Source organism: Nematostella vectensis, chromosome 8 (genome assembly GCF_932526225.1).
Source record: "Nematostella vectensis chromosome 8, jaNemVect1.1, whole genome shotgun sequence".
Lineage (NCBI taxonomy): Eukaryota > Metazoa > Cnidaria > Anthozoa > Actiniaria > Edwardsiidae > Nematostella > Nematostella vectensis.
In genome coordinates this window covers 7,535,829-7,555,255 of record NC_064041.1, presented here as the reverse complement: position 1 = coordinate 7,555,255, position 19,427 = coordinate 7,535,829, and the positions used below count along the sequence as shown (strand labels likewise).

The 19,427-nt window shown below is 45.7% G+C and overlaps 2 protein-coding genes across 3 annotated transcripts; one reads left to right on the top strand and one right to left on the bottom strand.

The window, feature by feature from the left end:
- Window positions 1–2,146: 2,146 nt before the first annotated feature.
- Window positions 2,147–7,017, bottom strand: LOC5515234 (steroid 17-alpha-hydroxylase/17,20 lyase). Of its 2 annotated transcripts, none has more exons than XM_001635327.3 (5): window positions 6,751–7,017; window positions 6,106–6,263; window positions 4,707–5,392; window positions 3,535–3,796; window positions 2,147–2,491 (listed from the first exon to the last, which is right to left on the bottom strand). In XM_001635327.3, the coding sequence occupies exons 1-5, from the start codon at window positions 6,963–6,965 to the stop codon at window positions 2,265–2,267; spliced, it is 1,548 nt and encodes a 515-aa protein (XP_001635377.2). In that variant the 5' UTR covers window positions 6,966–7,017; the 3' UTR covers window positions 2,147–2,264. The 2 variants fall into 2 exon arrangements, with proteins under 2 accessions (XP_001635377.2, XP_048586818.1); XM_048730861.1 differs by having other exon boundaries at window positions 6,106–6,284; window positions 6,751–6,873.
- Window positions 7,018–7,256: 239 nt separating this feature from the next.
- On the top strand, window positions 7,257–12,673 carry LOC5515205 (steroid 17-alpha-hydroxylase/17,20 lyase). The gene is made up of 5 exons (XM_001635285.3): window positions 7,257–7,528; window positions 8,451–8,608; window positions 9,310–9,995; window positions 10,261–10,522; window positions 11,097–12,673. The coding sequence occupies exons 1-5, from the start codon at window positions 7,314–7,316 to the stop codon at window positions 11,321–11,323; spliced, it is 1,548 nt and encodes a 515-aa protein (XP_001635335.2). The 5' UTR covers window positions 7,257–7,313; the 3' UTR covers window positions 11,324–12,673.
- The last annotated feature ends 6,754 nt before the right edge of the window (window positions 12,674–19,427 follow it).

Genomic DNA, 19,427 nt, shown 5'->3' with positions numbered 1-19,427 from the left:
TAACCAATCTGACTGACCTGATTACGACTCTACCCAACCTGACTGACCTGATAACGACTCTAACCAATCTGACTGACCTGATTACGACTCTATCCAAGCTGACTGACGTGATTACGACTCTATCTAATCTGACTGACCTGATTACGACTCTATCCAACCTGACTGACCTGATTACGACTCTACCCAACCTGAGTGACCTGATTACGACTCTATCCAACCTGACTGACCTGACCGGACGACTCTTTTCAATCTGACTGACCTGATTACGACTCTATCCAACCTGACTGACCTGATTACGACTCTTTTCAATCTGGCTGACCTGATTACGACTCTATCCAAGCTGACTGACCTGATTACGACTCTATCCAATCTGACTGACCTGATTACGACTCTTTTCAACCTGGCTGACCTGATTACGACTCTGCCCAACCTAAGCGACCTGATTACGACTCTATCCAACCTGACTGACCTGACCGGACGACTCTTTTCAATCTGACTGACCTGATTACGACTCTATCCAACCTGACGGACCTGATTACGACTCTTTTCAATCTGGCTGACCTGATTACGACTCTATCCAAGCTGACTGACCTGATTACGACTCTATCCAATCTGACTGACCTGATTACGACTCTTTTCAACCTGACTGACCTGATTACGACTCTGCCCAACCTAAGCGACCTGATTACGACTCTATCCAACCTGACTGACCTGACCGGACGACTCTTTTCAATCTGACTGACCTGATTACGACTCTATCCAACCTGACGGACCTGATTACGACTCTTTTCAATCTAACTGACCTGATTACGACTCTAACCAACCTGAGTGACCTGATTTCGACTCTATCCAACCTGACTGACCTGATTACGACTCTTTTCAATCTGACTGAACTGATTACGACTCTATCCAACCTGACTGACCTGACCGGACGACTCTTTTCAATCTGATTGACCTGATTACGACTCTATCCAACCTGACTGACCTGATTACGACTCTTTTCAATCTGGCTGACCTGATTACGACTCTATCCAAGCTGACTGACCTGATTACGACTCTATCCAATCTGACTGACCTGATTACGACTCTTTTCAACCTGACTGACCTGACCGGACGACTCTTTTCAATCTGACTGACCTGATTACGACTCTATCCAACCTGACGGACCTGATTACGACTCTTTTTAATCTAACTGACCTGATTACGACTCTAACCAACCTGAGTGACCTGATTTCGACTCTATCCAACCTGACTGACCTGATTACGACTCTTTTCAATCTGACTGAACTGATTACGACTCTATCCAACCTGACTGACCTGATTATGACTCTATCCAACCTGAGCGACCTGATTACGACTCTATCCAACCTGACTGACCTGACCGGACGACTCTTTTCAATCTGACTGACCTGATTACGACTCTATCCAACCTGACTGACCTGATTACGACTCTTTTTAATCTAACTGACCTGATTACGACTCTAACCAACCTGAGTGACCTGATTTCGACCCCATCCAACCTGACTGACCTGATTACGACTCTATCCAACCTGACTGACCTGATTATGACTCTATCCAAGCTGACTGACCTGATTACGAATCTATCCAAGCTGACTGACCTGATTACGACTCTATCCAACCTGACTGACCTGATTACGACTATACCCAACCTGACTGACCTGATTACGACTCTAATCAACTTGACTGACCTGATTACGACTCTATCCAAGTGACGGACCTGATTACGACTCTACCTGACCTGAGAACCTGATAACTACAGTCGATTGACAAACGACTGTAAAATAAGTCATACTCATGGTATGTAAAGTAATTTAAGCAAAGAAGTTGTAATAAAAAGTAGAATACAATAATCAATAAGAACACTCGCCAACCATAATAAGCAGCGTGTCTGAGCCAAGGGCAAAATCCATCTTATAACTTGCATATACAGACAGGCGCGTACACAGGTAGGGGTGCCCCCCCCCCCCCTTGGCGGACAAAAAGGGGGAAATTTTTTTTATTAAGAAATCTTCAAATACTATGCTTTTTCCATATGATACCTATGACTGCGCACCCCCTCCCCCCCTCGGCCAATCCTAACGCGCCTGACAGAGTCGTCTAAACAAATACATCCCATACTCCAATGTACCTGTGAATTGATATTATTTACTGATCCGCGACTGAAAAATATTTAATTAAAAAGTTTTAATATTAGGTTTAAATAATCCGTGCTCATCCTGCTAAAATCAAAGTACTTGCATTCTTTAGTTTCTCTCAATGGCGCGAATCTTGTATTTCTTTGGACTCTGCGTAAAGCCAGCGTTGACCTCCATGGTAGGAGGCGGCTTCCCTTCTTCCCCAACGAAACGGAATTTGTGCAGCATCCAGGAGAGAAAGAGGAAGAGCTCGACTTTAGCGAGAGATTCACCAGCACACACACGTCTGCCCGCGGAGAATGGCAGAAAGTTCCCTTGGCTTGTGTTTAGTTCACCTATTCGGAGAGAGAATATGCTTTCTTAGTAACATACCGTAAATGCCAGTGCCCAGGTTCACATAAGTGCCCCGTTTCCTTTTAGCGCCCCTTAAGGCACAAAACTTAATCCCCTTTTAAAATAAGCGTCCCTTCCCACAAAATTATACGAATGAACGCCTTTGCAAATAATTAATCACATAGAGCTGAAGAATTCTGAGTTATGATAAGTCAGCGCCACCCTCGCAACTCTAACAAGACTAATAAGCGTCCAGGGCGCCTAAAGGAGCATTAATCATAGATGGGCAGACAACTTCAGGCCCATACCCAGGAGGGGGGGGGGGGGTGCGGAATCCGAAAAAGTGGACCTAATTTTCCCGGGGGGGGGGAGTTCTCTGATAAAAATTGGATCACCCCCGAAAGAATAAAGAGGGATTTTTTATGACTTTGCAGATCTCCACTGGACGTTTATAGTCGGATTTGGCTACAAACCAGAGTGATCTTGCTTTATAGTTTTGTCAACAAATAGCACGTCTATTCAAAACCGAAAGTGGACCTTCGGCCGTTGTGGCGGGCCTGAGTACGGGCCTGCAACTTTATGGTTCGGAAAACAAAATCGTATCTTCGTCCTTCTATTTTTCTTGAATTTCTTTCTTAAACTGCCGATGGATGACAAAATGACAACTCAAGAGACCCTTTAATGAGGTGGAGACCGGCATTTTGCCTTGTACGCTCTCAGAAATCTCGTAACGGCCGATAAAGAAAAGCGCTGGATGATCGAGGAAAACTTTGAAACGCCTCGGACAACATATCTTTTTCGGTGAGATGTCGGTGGGGGTCGAACCGAGTCGGGTTCTCCCAGCACGTCGGGTCCAGATGCCAAAATAAGAACGCGCTTGGTCCTCGAGCAAAACTCGGAAATGCCTCGGACAACATACCTTTTTCGGTGAGATGTCGGTGGGGGTCGAACAGAGTCGGGTTCTCCCAGCACGTCGGGTCGAGATGCCGGAATAAGAACGCGCTCGCCCCCCAGGCATAACCCGGGAATGCCTCGGACAACATACCTTTCTCGGTGAGATGTCGGTGGGGGTCGAACCGAGTCGGATTCTCCCAGCACGTCGGGTCCAGATGCACGGCCATGGTATCCACAATAACAATGGTGTCCTTTGGCACACGGTAACCACACAGCCACGTATCTTTAAGCGTGTAATGGGGGATGGCGTTGGGTACGACGTTCCCAAGACGAAGGACTTCCATGATAGTGGCTTGAATGATGGCTAACTGGGGTCGGTCGGCAAGTGTAGGCATTCGATCCGGACCCACAACCTTAAAAAGTGACAAGAAACGGGGGTCAGTACGCAGCTCTTACAAGCTGCAATTTGATTGGTCAAATGAACGAGAAGGATAGAGACAAAAGAACTCCTTTGTAGAACAAAGATAATAGGAGGCAAAGCAGCTGCGTACTTACTCCAAGAAACAGGCAAGGTGTCAAGCGATCTATTTAGTAATGAATCAGTGGTGGATGCAGGGGAACAAGAGCCGACACACCCTCCCCCCCTTGGGGCTAAAATTACAGAGGAAATGTATGGGAGCTGCATCCGCCTATTTTAGCTTCCGCTATGTGTTTCATATTTTGTTACTCGGCCATCTTTGGAATGGAGCCACATATACAAATCCTAGATCAGCTTCTAAATGCTCCAGCTAAATGATACAACGGCTACAACATTAACGTCATGTTAGAGTCTCGGGTATTTCCTGCAGACCTGATCAATGATTTATTTTTTGAATTCTATGGATTAGTAAATCATCATTTATATGTTTGATAGGCGAGACGAATAAGCAGGGGATGACCTGGATTTCTGTTTACCACAAGAGATCTTACTGCCGTTCACATATGCGGCCACCCCAGATGAAGTCACGATGTACGTCCAAACTCCCCAACACTCTTCCGTCAATCATAGGTATTGAGTCATTTACAAACCCGACAAACGGAATTGGATCAGTTGGGCGACTATCTCTATCGCATGGAAACATTTACTTTTTCCGCATATTAAGGTTATATTTAGCCATTTATCATGTGACACCTGTGACAACTTTTCGAACACTGGCGCACGCGTATGACGTCTGGGGTACCTGGGTTAGCAGGCGTAGTGACAGCTCCAACACTGTTGGCCAAAACAGTTAGCATTGTTGACTCATCTGTGTTGGCGCTGATAGCGATCACATATGATTTTACCTGATCTAGCTGTTGGTGAATTTCTTCCTGGTACTCCGGATAGTTGACCAGGAACGTGATGGCCCAGCGAAGAGAGGTGCTGGTCGTCTCGTAGCCAGCAATGAACATGTCCCCAAGCTGGTTTAACAGGTATTCATCAGCCAGTAACACCTGCTTCTGCTCTTCGTTCTCGGCATCAGCTTTCAATCTCTCTTGAAGTATGGCAGTCATCAGATCACGCGCGGGTTGCGTGTCGTCATACGTCTTCTTGCCTTGGTCTAGTAACATACGAAGCACGCCAAATATATATTCATCTTTCTCCCTCGTTATTTTATACGCCTTAAACGGCAGGTATTGGGCTATTGGGAAAAAATCCAAAAGCGCAATTTGAGCGTTGTGTTCGGCGTCTTCAATTAAAAACACATGATCACCAAGAAACCTGTCAAACTCCGGATGGGACGAGTTGAACATATCGCCAAATGTAATCCCACAAATCACATCCGCGACACAACTCCTAAGCTGATCAGATGGATCGAAAGGAAGGTGTTGTCGGTCTTTGAAGTACTTCAGCAGCTTGGTGGTTTGATCAGCAATTCGAGACTCAAGAAGTGGGGTGTCGCTAAGATACCGACGAAGAGCTGATGTAAACAACTTGCGGTGCAGTTTCCACGCCGGACCATCATTGCTGACAATTAAATCTTTTCCACCTAGAATAACAACATCATAAATAGAAAGGGAACACGTTTCAATGGCTTTGCTGTAGGTTGTCTCAAAAGGGATAGACCGAGCTTGATTTCGAAAACAAATATAGCAAACCCAAAAACCACATCCCAGCACACCTCGGCCTTCACGCGCGCCACAGAATTCCCAATTTTCGAAAACAAAACATTTCCTAATAGCCCAGAATGAGAGCCGGCTAGCCGGCTAATAGCGATGACGAATATTTAAGAGCAAGAGGGGCTGAGAGAGAGAGAGAGGGGCTGAGAGAGAGAGAGAGAGAGAGAGAGAGAGAGAGAGAGAGAGAGAGAGAGAGAGAGAGAGAGAGAGAGAGAGAGAGAGAGAGAGAGAGAGAGAGAGAGAGAGAGAGAGAGAGAGAGAGAGAGAGAGAGAGAGAGAGAGAGAGAGAGAGAGATGGGGCGAGGCGCGTTGCTAGAGGTAGTTGCAGCCACTCCCCGCCTCCCCCCGTCCCTGACCCCAAAGATCTGTTTTTCCTAGAAAAATCTAGCAAAAATCCTATCCGGTGCTTAGTCATTAAGGCTCTTATAAAATGCGTCTTGACACAAAAACGGGATGTTCAGAAACGAAACTCACTCAAAGATGTTAGCCTGCGTAGCGGCTCAAGGGAGAAGGACGGGGGAGAGGGGGCGAGAAAAAAAAAAGTTAGCCGTTACTCAGGCTAAAAGATGTGCGAGTCACACACCTAAGGTTCCTTCAAGAAAACTGTAGAATGGAGGTCGACCTGCGTAGTCTCCTGATCGGGTGACAAGAACCTCTTTAACTGCTTTGGGTGAGGCGGCAAACACCATCTTAAAGCTGCCAGCTTGCAAAGCAAATACTCTCCCATAATTCTTGTATAAACTGGATCAAACAAACAGTCATCTATTTGTCAATTGGAAAGTGAGTGTGCACATAAGGTAGCTAGGACGCTCATGGATTTTCCCACAACCCATTTCCTTAACAACCGGGTGAAAATAAATGAATACAAACCTAATATTTTTTTAATTAATAGAAACAATTTGAAAGTCTCCAAAGGCCCATAAGAAAGGCATCATTTCGTTCGAAAAATAAGGGTGGTATTGTGGTTCTACCAACAGAACCTTTGCACCTTGATTTCTATAGAACGGCGCAATAAATACAATGAAAATGCAAATAAATACAATGGAGATGCAATTAAGTTTGGATGTGGCGTTGAATTCTACAGTTTATAAGCCCATATTTCTTTTGTTTTGATGTATTTTAAAACACCCATCTCATGCTATTCGCACAGTAGCAATTGTTGTTATTGTAGTATCTAACTAGGATTTAGAAATAAGGATATTCAGGAAACCACAAAGTAGAGTTATACCTTTTAGTCATATTCCGTACATCTTCTTCCCTGTAGTCGAAGTTCAGAAAATTTCCGATCACTGGAAGTCTAGTGTACCGAGGTCCCGGAGGCATGCCTCGAAACTCGTACAAACCCCATACGAAGTTCACCAGAAGTGCGAATAACACGAAAAGAAAGACGTTACTTAGAGTTAGAAGCTGAGAGAGCGAAGAAAGTGGCGCAAGATACGCCATGTTCTGATCGATTTACAGCTAGTTGACCCAGAAATGCAAATCTAGTCGCACTTTACAATTGAATGGTTACGCAACACTCCTTGTGTCACGCACCTAATTCAAGAGAGTCTACGACTTTTATTTCACAGATCGATTCGCTAAGGATTTCTTTATTTATAAATTTTATTTCTTGATTTCGTTTTGTAAAATAATGAAGTACAAGGGGTGTGCAGTGCAGACTTAAACTTACAAAATCATTACGTCATAGTAAACATAAAATTTAAAGGTATTGATGATATGAATAAGTTATGAGTCATGTGAGTTTTTCAAAATAAACTTCCCGTTGCTTGCCGAAGTAAACAGACGAACATGGCGCCTCTTGAGCTACTTTCTTCGCTCACTCAGCTCCTAACTTTGAGTAATGTCTTTCTTTTCGTGTTATTCGCACTCCTGCTGAACTTCGTATTGGGTTTGTACGAGTTTCGAGGCATGCCTCCGGGACCTCGGTACACCAGACTTCCCGTGATCGGAAATTTTATGAACTTCGACTACAGGGAAGAAGATTTACGAAATATGACCAAAAGGTAACGGTTTATTAAGATGACTGCGCTGCTTTATTCTCCTTGTTCATTGAACAGCAAAATTGAATTGCGTATTCCATCAATCAAATGAGTGATCACGCCAGACAAACAATCCCATTAACGTCATAGCTATTTTGTTGCTGACCTATTTAGCCATTATGTTTGCGAGGTAGTTTTTTTCGATGGGTCCCTAAAGTGTGTACCGAGGGCTGGCGTCAACAGTGATTTTTTTTTTCCAATTGATTTACAGGAATTCGTAGTCCCTATTTTGGAGGAAACTCAGGTTCTTACATCTAATTTTCTCAATTCTTTTTAAAGTTTTGTTCTTTTGAAAAGCAATGCGAGTACCACTAAGTTGTCACACAATTCATCGTTTTGTGCCCTCGTCCACCTCCCTTCTCCCCGCAACCTCCCCCCCCCCCTCCCCCCTTTCGCCCATCAAGCAGCTTTATCACCAACCATGAAACAGATAAAATTTGTAAGGAATATTTGCGGAAAACCAAACAGTCACATAAGAAGAAGCCCAAGCATTCCACGCTTATTCACTTTTGGTGTCACATATCAAGAAAATTTAGCCAAAAATTGTCGTTTTTGACAAACGGGGTCACTTCCATATAAGGAAACTAACATATTCCTTATTTGAAAAAAACTGCCTGATTCATGTCATTTTTAAGGTTGCCGTACCGCAGGTGCTTCGTAAACTTTATAAATTGTAATCAGAAGAGAAAAACATTGACTGTGACCATCTTTGGTTAATGGAGAAAGCATCCTTATTCAGAAATGACCAATAGTGGGGGCTGTGCCACCAATGTTTTCTTTAATGTTTCTGTATCGTAGCCCCCCTCCCAATAATTCGAGGCCTGCCACACGGCTATGAAAAGTTTCTAATTAAATAAGTTTCTAATTAAAGCGCGCTTTGTTTCAGCTTAAGGAGGGCTTACGGAGGTGTATTTGCTGTGCAAGCCGGCAGCTTTAGGATGGTGTTTGTAACCACGCCCAAGGCCGTGAAAGAAGTGCTGGTGACCAGGTCAGCAGATTATGCGGGCCGACCTCCGTTCTACAGTTTTATCGACTCATCTTTAGGTCAGTAAGTTGTTTTTATTTTATTTGTTTCTCTCTTTTATTTCTTATTTTATGGAAACATGTTGTCTGTTACAACACTTTGCCTCCTTCTTACACCTTCTCTACTTTCCTTTTCTTCTCTTCTTCTCCTCTCCCTTTATTTCTCCCTTCTCCCGCCTCTTCAATTTACTCTTCCCCGTTCTTTTTCCCTCTCTCCCCCTCCATCATCTCCTCCCTCTCTCATCCTTCTCTTTCCTTACACCGCTTTCTTCTCTTCCCACCCTACCCCTCTCCGTCCCTCCCTACCCCCGCCCTCTCATCTCTTCAGCTTATATAATTTCGGTTGTCTTCTCCTGCTGTGAAAGAAATGAGGAATTAGACTCATTGTGTAGTTTGACATTTTATCGCAGAAATTAAATTCCATGCTTTCATATAGAGTTTTTTGTTTACAACTCCCTTGCAGTCGTCTCGATTTGAAGCTGGTGCTTGGTACTAAAAAAAGCTTCAAAATCGGGAAAATCGGGTACATAGGTTCGGGTATTTTAGGGTAGCCTATTTCGATCTTTGTTGTGTTTGAGTATAAATATGTTGGGCTTTGTCGCACCTCCTCCCCCTCCCTCCCTCCCTCCCTCCTCCCCGTCAAGTTTACACCCAGTACCTCTTGGTTGTTACCCTTACCACATTACCAATAATTTTTTTTTCTCTTTTTCTTGTTTGTGTAGGCGGTAAAGGTTTAGCTCTTGGAAATTATGGGCCAGCATGGAGACTGCACCGCAAGTTATTCACCTCATCCCTTCGTCAGTACCTGAGCGACATCCCACTCTTTGAGTCTCGAGTCGCAGAACAAGCCAGAAAGCTGTTGAAATACTTTGAAGACCAACAAAGCCAACCATTTGACCCTGCGGATAAGATAAGGCAGAGCGTAGCGGATGTTATCTGTGGAATAACGTTTGGCGATAAGTTCAACTCAACGCACCCAGCGTTCGACAGTTTTTTCCGTGGAGTTGTGTCAGATATGGACGATCCTGAATTGACCGCTGCAATTGGGCTGTTAGACTTGTTTTCTTGGGCACAATATCTTCCGTTCGAGGCGTATAAAGAAATGAGAAAGGGGAATGAGAAAGCGTATGATGTTCTTCGTATGTTGCTAGACCAAGGCAAGAAGACGTATGATGACACGCAACCCGCGCGTGATCTGATGACTGCCTTACTTCAAGAGAGAGTAAAAGCTGAGGCTGAGAACGAAGAGCAGAAGCAGGTGTTACTGGCTGATGATTACCTGTTAAACCAGCTTGGGGACATGTTCATTGCTGGCTACGAGACGACCAGCACCTCTCTTCGCTGGGCCATTACGTTCCTGGTCAACTATCCGGAGTATCAGGAAGAGATTTACCAACAGTTAGATCAGGTAAAGCATTTGTCAATCGCTTGCGACAGCATTTGACGTTTTCAATATATAATTACCCGATGTAACAATGCAAGGAATAGGATCACGCTCATAGAAAAGGATCATTTAAAGGTGTAGCATTACCCATTTCAGATCAAAAACAACTTTGCCTCAGCGCTTCGTTGTCATTGCGGTTTATCGTGCGCACATTCTTGCAAGGTCCTTGCACGCGCGTATAGCAAGATTGGAGATTCCTAAACTGCCTTCATAAAATTGCTTTGCTTAGGTAATTGGACCAGATCGAATGCCGACACTCGCCGACCGACCCCAGTTAGCCATCATTCAAGCCACTATTATGGAAGTCCTTCGTGTTGGAAACGTTGCCGATATGGCTCTTCCTCATTACACGCTGAAGGATACGTTGCTGTGTGGTTACCGTGTGCCAAAGGACACGGTTGTCTTGGTGGATTTGATGTCTGTCCATATGGACCCGGGGTGCTGGGACAACCCGACACAGTTCAACCCCCACCGACATCTCACTGACAAAGGTATATCTTAGGAGAATCCTCTTCAGGTAGTCCACAAAGGTTTGTTATTGTTGTATACACCTATTTCAATAAAGGTTGTCACTGCAAATAAACGGTGAATGGCAATTGACTGAAAGCTGCTTATGGGTAGTAAATATTTGTTAAAATAAATGTGGTAAATAAACTAAAAAAATGTCAGTACCATATATCAATTACATTTAATGGTAAGTCGTATGTTCTATTTATATATATATATATATTTTTGAATTTGCCATTTGCACAGACAACTGGTATATATCTATGCATAGTGATGCTTCTGTTGTTGATGATGATGATCTTGGTCATAATGGTATGATATTAATGATGATGGCGGTAAGAAAGATGTCAGAAAGATGCTTCCGATGATTATTGTTGTGATGCGATAATGACGCTGATAGTTGTGATGATGATGATGATGTTAGCAAAGATTATGGCAAGTAAAAGGATCAAAAGAATTGGAATGAGGGCTAAAGTGACGGCACCCATATAATAATCCTTGTCCTACATAATTGCCGAATCGTTGCAATTCCTAATGCCTGCTTTGTCTACCCTTTAGGTGAGCTGATCACAAGCCAAGGGAACTTTCTGCCATTCTCCGCGGGCAGACGTGTGTGTGCTGGTGAATCTCTCGCTAAAGTCGAGCTCTTCCTCTTTCTCTCCTGGATGCTGCACAAATTCCGCTTCGTTGGGGAAGAAGGGAAGCCGCCTCCTACCATGGAGGTCAACTCGGGGTTTACGCAGAGTCCAAAGAAATACAAGATTCGTGCTATTAAGCGAAACTAAAACTTCAGATACCCGTCTACAAAAACTCCTTCGCAATGGAACTTCACACTAAGATTTCTATAGAGCAAGCCGGGGAAAGTACAATGGAAGTTTTGCCGCAAGCATAACGATGGATGGTGAAAAGTAACATTAACTGGTAGGAATGTATTTCGTCTACTGTGTGTAAACTGTCACGCGCGAGAAAATAATCGCAGGGTTTCGGGATACGCTAGTACTTGTCACGCGGGAAATTAAAGCGAGGTGACTGGTTTCGCTATTTTTTTAACCTCATCATTTTAGACCATTTACCGCCAACTTGTGCCGGGAGTTTTTGTTTAGTAAGTGGTCAATGTAAGCTTAACCTCCCCAACTGTAGGCGTGTCCAAATTGTTTTCAAGTGATAGTAGAGAATCGTAAATCCAGCGCCTAGTCCCGTCTCGTGAGCATTCAACTATCGGTAGAAAGCTGGATCTGGAGCAGTTATTTCTAGGTATCATCTAGGTCTAGTAAAACTCTAATACAGCCAGGTTCGGTATTTAGGAAGTTGGAATTCTGTCAATCATTGTGATCACGCGTGAAGCTTGCCATGCGCACTAGCGCAGCAAGCATTTAGCGTGTTACCTTCGTAGTCAATAATAACCATGTAATCATTACGTTGGTCACGGCAGTCCAAGGGTAACTAACTGGTCTCCTCCTACCCACCACCTACCCACCGTAAGAAGGTCGCCCTTCGTACACCCATTGGCTCAAAACCAACCTTATCTAAACAAAGCTGGACGCTTTTTGGGGTATTAGTGAAAGTTTCCCGTTTGGGCTTGGCGTCTCAGGAGCATAAAGGGGATGCGGTAGATACTCCAGAAGTTATTGTAAACATCCTGTAAACATCTTTTTGTCCTCCGTCGTGTATGTAACAACGTACAGAAGTAAAACCCGGTACCTACCCCCAAACCAAAGCGTCTTCTGGTTGTTACATAGCACCTCGAGTTTTACTGGACTCTGCAATGTTAGGCCTCATGCAAATAGCACGAACTACCTGGACGAACTACCTTGGCCTGGACGTTCTTATGAAAAAGGTTCTTATTAAAAAAGTGTATTTTTACAAGGTTTGAGGCCATTTTCGGTAGCACTCAAATCAAATCCCGTCGAGATTCTCGAGAAAGAAAAAACAAACAAAGGCAGGTATTGCAGACCTATGCCAGGGAACACTTACATGTGCCAAAACATACCAGAGCGGATTCCACGCTACGAACAAGCTTCGAAACCATTGCCCGGGCTACCTGTGGTCTGACTGATGCATTGAAATATCCCAAGGGCAAAAGGAACAGAGTTTGTTGGGCTAGAATTATGATAATAAACCAAAAAAAACCCCTCTTTTATGGCTGAAATGTGCTTTGCTTGCGACGCGCTCTCCGTATTTAAATAGAAAAGTCGGCAGTTCGGGCACGTTTCGGATAGCGTGTCGGGGACCGGGCGCCAAGGGGAAGTTGCTCAGACCGACATGACGGAAAAACCTGGAAAACGCGCAATTCCAGATAGAGAGAGAAAACACAATTTCTAACAATGGCTATGGGTTCCTTGTATTACGGACTGAAAAACACAAATTACGTGAGGCCGAAGTGCACATAACCAGATTTTGGTTTTTTAAGATAATTTTTCCTTGATCATCATTGCCCTGTGTATCAGTTCAGGGACGAAAAGCTTAAATTTTAATGACACTTTACAGAAAGTCCCATCAATTTCAAAAAAGTTGCCTTTGATATTTTGTTTGCTATAAGTTACTAAGTACTCAGAGAAATTCTCCGCCTCATTCGATGTGAAATGGGCTTATTTGAAGAGTCACGTCATGTTTTTCAGTCATGCTGCTCAGACCACTTTCAAGGCAATTTCTCCTGTATTTTAGATAATGTCTCATACATTTACTCTATTTTTGGCTGCTAAAAGGGGGGCGGGCCCCCTAGGCCACCCCCCTGGCTACGCCCCCTGCACGCAAAGTAACTTGACCGGGTGTCGAAAACAAGTTTTTCATTTTTTTTGTTAGAAAAACATTCCTTATCCGTGAATTGGAAATTAATAAGACTGAACCAAAATATTTTCTAAGTCAAGGCATTTAACAAATACGCTGCATACACTTCCACTCGTTTTAACTCTGAACAAGCTTCAAAACAACTGCCTTGGCTACCTGTGGGCTATTCACTACACTGCAACATCTTTAAAATCTTTAATATAATAATTTCCAATAGAGCGAGGTAATCCGACAATGAGGGACAGCAACAGCCAGCGTGCGCCAAGGCATTATTATAACAACAAGCGAAATAAATAAATAACAGACAAACAATCAAACAAACAAAAGAGCAACAAGACGCACGACAAGGCACACTCTTGGTCGGACTAGCTCGCTACTAAAGAGAGAACAGAACTGCTTGATATTATGGAGGGGTCGAAAATAGTTTGCGGAATGGAGTTCCATACTGTAATGGAGCGGATAAAAAAAGAAAACTTATGATCGTTGACTGTAGATGCAGGGTATGTGAGCTGAGAACTATTACGAGTGGTGCTCCTGGTAGAATAATAGAAGGCCTTTTCTTGGATGTCCGCCGGGAAAAGATTTTGGTAAGCCCGAAGTTGATCTTATAAAACATTGCCATGTCGTAAACTAGCCTACGATGTTCTAATGACTGCCAGCCTAACCTAACAAGCATGTCTGCAACGCTACTGTCTCGTTTACAATCGCTCAGCACAAAGCGAGCGGCGGGGCGATGTACGGACTCCACACACTTGATATCCCGATGAGTATAGGGGCTCCACGCAACAGTCGCGTATTCGACAATTGGTCTCACAAGGCACGTGTAGGCTCTCTCCTTGACGGTCGGCGAACACGAGGAGATGCTTCTTTGTAGGATGTTTAAGACCCGAGTGGCTTTGGCGTTCACCTCTTCTGCCTGTTTGCTCCAACTGAGCGTTGATGTAATTAAGACCCCCAGGTACTTCTGGAAACTCACGCCCTCTAGAGTGGAGCCGCAGAAAAAGAAGGGCGCGATCAGCGGCTGTCGTTTCTGTGTGATGGACAATTTGAAACACTTGCTTGGGGCAAACGAGAGTTGCCATTTTCTTGCCCAAGTCTCTAAGTGAGGGGGTCCTGTCGCAGGATGGCTTGGTCGGACGGGGAGCAAATAGAGCGGTATAGGACACTGTCATCTGCAAACAGTTAGACTGAATGCCGGACGGTAGGTCGTTGATAAATAAAAGGAACAGGACCGGGCCGAGTACGGTGCCCTGAGGACGAATAGCACTGGGGACCAGACTCACTGTCTACGCCCAACCAGGAAGGCATAGAACTCGGCCTTAGCAAGAAGGCGTTCATAAGGGACACTGTCGAATGCCTTTGCAAAGTCCAGAAAGATAACGTCAACCTGACCGTGAGCGTTGAGCGCCGATGCACAGTCGTGGACTTCTGAGACCAGTTGAGTTGCACAAGAGAGGCCTTGCTGGAACCCGTGCTGGAGATGGGATGTAAAATTTTTTGTACTTAGATGAAAAGCAAGTGCTCTACACACCACATGTTCCATGACCTTAGATACTAAAGAGGTCAGCGAGACTGGTCGATAGTTCTTAGGATCCACCCTGTTGCCTTCCAGGCACATGGAAAAGTTCCTTGGTCGAATGACTGTTGGAAGACAAGGGTGAGCATCGTGGCCAACTCTGCTGCCGTTTCCTTCAGGAAAGGCGCGGGAACAGCGTCGGGGCTATGTGCCTTGTCAGCCTTTATGTCCTGGAGGAGCTATGTGCCTTGTCAGCCTTTATGCCCTGGAGGAGCTATGTGCCTTGTCAGCCTTTATGTCCTTGAGGAGCTATGTGCCTTGTCAGCATTTATGTCCTGGAGAAACTATGTGCCTTGTCAGCATTTATGTCCTGGAGGAGCTATGTGCCTTGTCAGCCTTTATGTCCTGGAGGAGCTATGTGCCTTGTCAGCCTTTATGTCCTGGAGGAGCTATGTGCCTTGTCAGCCTTTATGTCCTGGAGGAGCTATGTGTCTTGTCAGCCTTTATGTCCTGGAGGAGCTATGTGCCTTGTCAGCCTTTATGTCCTGGAGGAGCTATGTGCCTTGTCAGCCTTTATGTCCTGGAGGAGCTATGTGCCTTGTCAGCCTTTATGTCCTGGAGGAGCTATGTGCCTTGTCAGCCTTTATGTCCTGGAGGAGCTATGTGCCTTGTCAGCCTTGATGTCCTGGAGGAGCTATGTGCCTTGTCAGCATTTATGTCCTGGAGGAGCTATGTGCCTTGTCAGCCTTTATGTCCTGGAGGAGCTATGTGCCTTGTCAGCCTTTATGTCCTGGAGGAGCTATGTGCCTTGTCAGCCTTTATGTCCTGGAGGAGCTATGTGCCTTGTCAGCCTTTATGTCCTGGAGGAGCTATGTGCCTTGTCAGCCTTTATGTCCTGGAGGAGCTATGTGCCTTGTCAGCCTTGATGTCCTGGAGGAGCTATGTGCCTTGTCAGCCTTTATGTCCTGGAGGAGCTATGTGCCTTGTCAGCCTTTATGTCCTGGAGGAGCTATGTGCCTTGTCAGCCTTTATGTCCTGGAGGAGCTATTTGCCTTGTCAGCCTTTATGTCCTGGAGGACCTATGTGCCTTGTCAGCCTTTATGTCCTGGAGGAACTATGTGCCTTGTCAGCATTTATGTCCTGGAGGAGCTATGTGCCTTGTCAGCCTTTATGTCCTGGAGGAGCTATGTGCCTTGTCAGCCTTTATGCCCTGGAGGAGCTATGTGCCTTGTCAGCCTTTATGTCCTTGAGGAGCTATGTGCCTTGTCAGCCTTTATGTCCTGGAGAAACTATGTGCCTTGTCAGCCTTTATGTCCTGGAGGAGCTATGTGCCTTGTCAGCCTTTACGTCCTGGAGGAGCTATGTGCCTTGTCAGCCTTTATGTCCTGGAGGAGCTATGTGCCTTGTCAGCCTTTATGTCCTGGAGGAGCTATGTGTCTTGTCAGCCTTTATGTCCTGGAGGAGCTATGTGCCTTGTCAGCCTTTATGTCCTGGAGGAGCTATGTGCCTTGTCAGCCTTGATGTCCTGGAGGAGCTATGTGCCTTGTCAGCCTTTATGTCCTGGAGGAGCTATGTGCCTTGTCAGCCTTTATGTCCTGGAGGAGCTATGTGCCTTGTCAGCCTTGATGTCCTGGAGGAGCTATGTGCCTTGTCAGCCTTTATGTCCTGGAGGAGCTATGTGCCTTGTCAGCCTTTATGTCCTGGAGGAACTATGTGCCTTGTCAGCCTTTATGTCCTGGAGGAGCTATGTGCCTTGTCAGCCTTTATGTCCTGGAGGAACTATGTGCCTTGTCAGCCTTTATGTCCTGGAGGAGCTATTTGCCTTGTCAGCCTTTATGTCCTGGAGGAGCTATTTGCCTTGTCAGCCTTTATGTCCTGGAGGAGCTATGTGCCTTGTCAGCCTTGATGTCCTGGAGGAGCTTTGTGCCTTGTCAGCCTTGATGTCCTGGAGGAGCTATGTGCCTTGTCAGCCTTGATGTCCTGGAGGAGCTATGTGCCTTGTCAGCCTTTATGTCCTGGAGGAACTATGTGCCTTGTCAGCCTTTATGTCCTGGAGGAGCTATGTGCCTTGTCAGCCTTTACGTCCTGGAGGAACTATGTGCCTTGTCAGCCTTTATGTCCTGGAGGAGCTATGTGCCTTGTCAGCCTTGATGTCCTGGAGGAGCTATTTGCCTTGTCAGCCTTTATGTCCTGGAGGAGCTATGTGCCTTGTCAGCCTTGATGTCCTGGAGGAGCTATGTGCCTTGTCAGCCTTTATGCCCTGGAGGAGCTATGTGCCTTGTCAGCCTTTATGTCCTTGAGGAGCTATGTGCCTTGTCAGCCTTTATGTCCTGGAGGAACTATGTGCCTTGTCAGCCTTTATGTCCTGGAGGAGCTATGTGCCTTGTCAGCCTTTACGTCCTGGAGGAGCTATGTGCCTTGTCAGCCTTTATGTCCTGGAGGAGCTATGTGCCTTGTCAGCCTTTATGTCCTGGAGGAGCTATGTGTCTTGTCAGCCTTTATGTCCTGGAGGAGCTATGTGCCTTGTCAGCCTTTATGTCCTGGAGGAGCTATGTGCCTTGTCAGCCTTGATGTCCTGGAGGAGCTATGTGCCTTGTCAGCCTTTATGTCCTGGAGGAGCTATGTGCCTTGTCAGCCTTTATGTCCTGGAGGAGCTATGTGCCTTGTCAGCCTTGATGTCCTGGAGGAGCTATGTGCCTTGTCAGCCTTTATGTCCTGGAGGAGCTATGTGCCTTGTCAGCCTTTATGTCCTGGAGGAGCTATGTGCCTTGTCAGCCTTTATGTCCTGGAGGAGCTATGTGCCTTGTCAGCCTTTATGTCCTGGAGGAGCTATGTGCCTTGTCAGCCTTTATGTCCTGGAGGAGCTATGTGCCTTGTCAGCCTTTATGTCCTGGAGGAGCTATTTGCCTTGTCAGCCTTTATGTCCTGGAGGAGCTATGTGCCTTGTCAGCCTTTATGTCCTGGAGGAGCTATGTGCCTTGCCAGCCTTGATGTCCTGGAGGAGCTATGTGCCTTGCCAGCCTTGATGTCCTGGAGGAGCTATTTGCCTTGTCAGCCTTGATGTCCTGGAGGAGCTATGTGCCTTGTCAGCCTTCATGTCCTGGAGGAGCTATGTGCCTTGTCAGCCTTTATGTCCTGGAGGAGCTATGTGCCTTGTCAGCCTTTATGTCCTGGAGGAGCTATGTGCCTTGTCAGCCTTTATGTCCTGGAGGAGCTATTTGCCTTGTCAGCCTTTATGTCCTGGAGGAGCTATGTGCCTTGTCAGCCTTGATGTCCTGGAGAAGCTATGTGCCTTGTCAGCCTTTATGTCCTGGAGGAGCTATGTGCCTTGCAGCCTTTATGTCCTGGAGGAGCTATGTGCCTTGTCAGCCTTTATGTCCTGGAGGAGCTATGTGCCTTGTCAGCCTTTATGTCCTGGAGGAGCTATGTGCCTTGTCAGCCTTTATGTCCTGGAGGAGCTATGTGCCTTGTCAGCCTTTATGTCCTGGAGGAGCTATGTGCCTTGTCAGCATTTATGTCCTGGAGGAGCTATGTGCCTTGTCAGCCTTTATGTCCTGGAGGACCTATGTGCCTTGTCAGCCTTTATGTCCTGGAGGAGCTATGTGCCTTGTCAGCCTTTATGTCCTGGAGGAGCTATGTGCCTTGTCAGCCTTTATGTCCTGGAGGAGCTTCCGTACGCCGGCCCCAGAGAAGGAGATTTCTGGTAAGTCTGGGTATGGCGAGCCAGGAATAGCTGGAATATCTGAAAGATTTTTGCGAGTAAATACACTGTTGTATTGTGCTCGAAGGGCCTCTGCTTTAGCCGCGTCAGACGCGCACACGCGTCCATCCGAGAAGAATGTTGGTATGCCGAGGGATTCGGATCGCAGGAGCTTCAAGTAGCACCAGGCTCTTTTAACACCGAGGGGACGAGAAGCACCCGGGTCTGGTGGAGAGATTCCATTCATAACCTCGTTGACGTGTCTGCTGTGTGCCTCCTTAAAGCCGCATTGTCACCAGTTTACTTCCTCAGCCGTCAAAAGACAAAAGAATCTATTAGAATCCGCGCTATAAAACGGGCCATCCGCTCTAAATTATCAGTCAAATCCCCGAAGAAACTTCCAAAAGACACACTGATTTTAAAATTTTGAAATATTTTCCGCCGTTTCCGTTAAAAATCATCAGAGATTGTTACGTAATCAATCGGAAGTAAACTGGTGACAATGCGGCTTTAAGCTTCTTACTTGTGGAGTTGCGGAGATTCTCTAGGTGTTAAGGTCTCTTCTTTACTAGTACTCGCGCCTTTTTATAGGCCCTGTCGCGTCTCCGCATAGCCTATAAACCTCCAAAATAAATCAAACCGCAATGCAAACAGCAACTACATAGCTGGTTCAAACATTACTAGCGTTTTGTTAATTCTAAATAGGGGGGGGGGGGGGGGTGATGTAGCTAAACAAAATTTAATTTGTTTCGTGCCCAACTGGACGTTGCTGAGATAGCAATACTCACAGAAATTGCCGCTGTTGAGCGGGGCTAAATGTATAGTCGTTTGACAAAAGGTTGTAGTCAAACGGCTTTGCAACTACGCGACAAGCCCGCAGATTAGC

Bases quoted from the DNA above. Each gene is read 5' to 3' on its own strand.
- LOC5515234 (XM_001635327.3), bottom strand. From the start codon at position 6,965: ATGGCGTATCTTGCGCCACTTTCTTCGCTCTCTCAGCTTCTAACTCTA. The intron at 5,393-6,105 runs GTGTGTGACTCG...TTGTTATTCTAG, and splicing joins TTTTCTTGAAGGAACCTTAG to GTGGAAAAGATTTAATTGTC. The intron at 2,492-3,534 runs GTATGTTGTCCG...CTCTCCGAATAG, and splicing joins CCGACATCTCACCGAGAAAG to GTGAACTAAACACAAGCCAA.
- LOC5515205 (XM_001635285.3), top strand. From the start codon at position 7,314: ATGGCGCCTCTTGAGCTACTTTCTTCGCTCACTCAGCTCCTAACTTTG. The intron at 8,609-9,309 runs GTCAGTAAGTTG...TTGTTTGTGTAG, and splicing joins TTTTATCGACTCATCTTTAG to GCGGTAAAGGTTTAGCTCTT. The intron at 9,996-10,260 runs GTAAAGCATTTG...TGCTTTGCTTAG, and splicing joins TTTACCAACAGTTAGATCAG to GTAATTGGACCAGATCGAAT.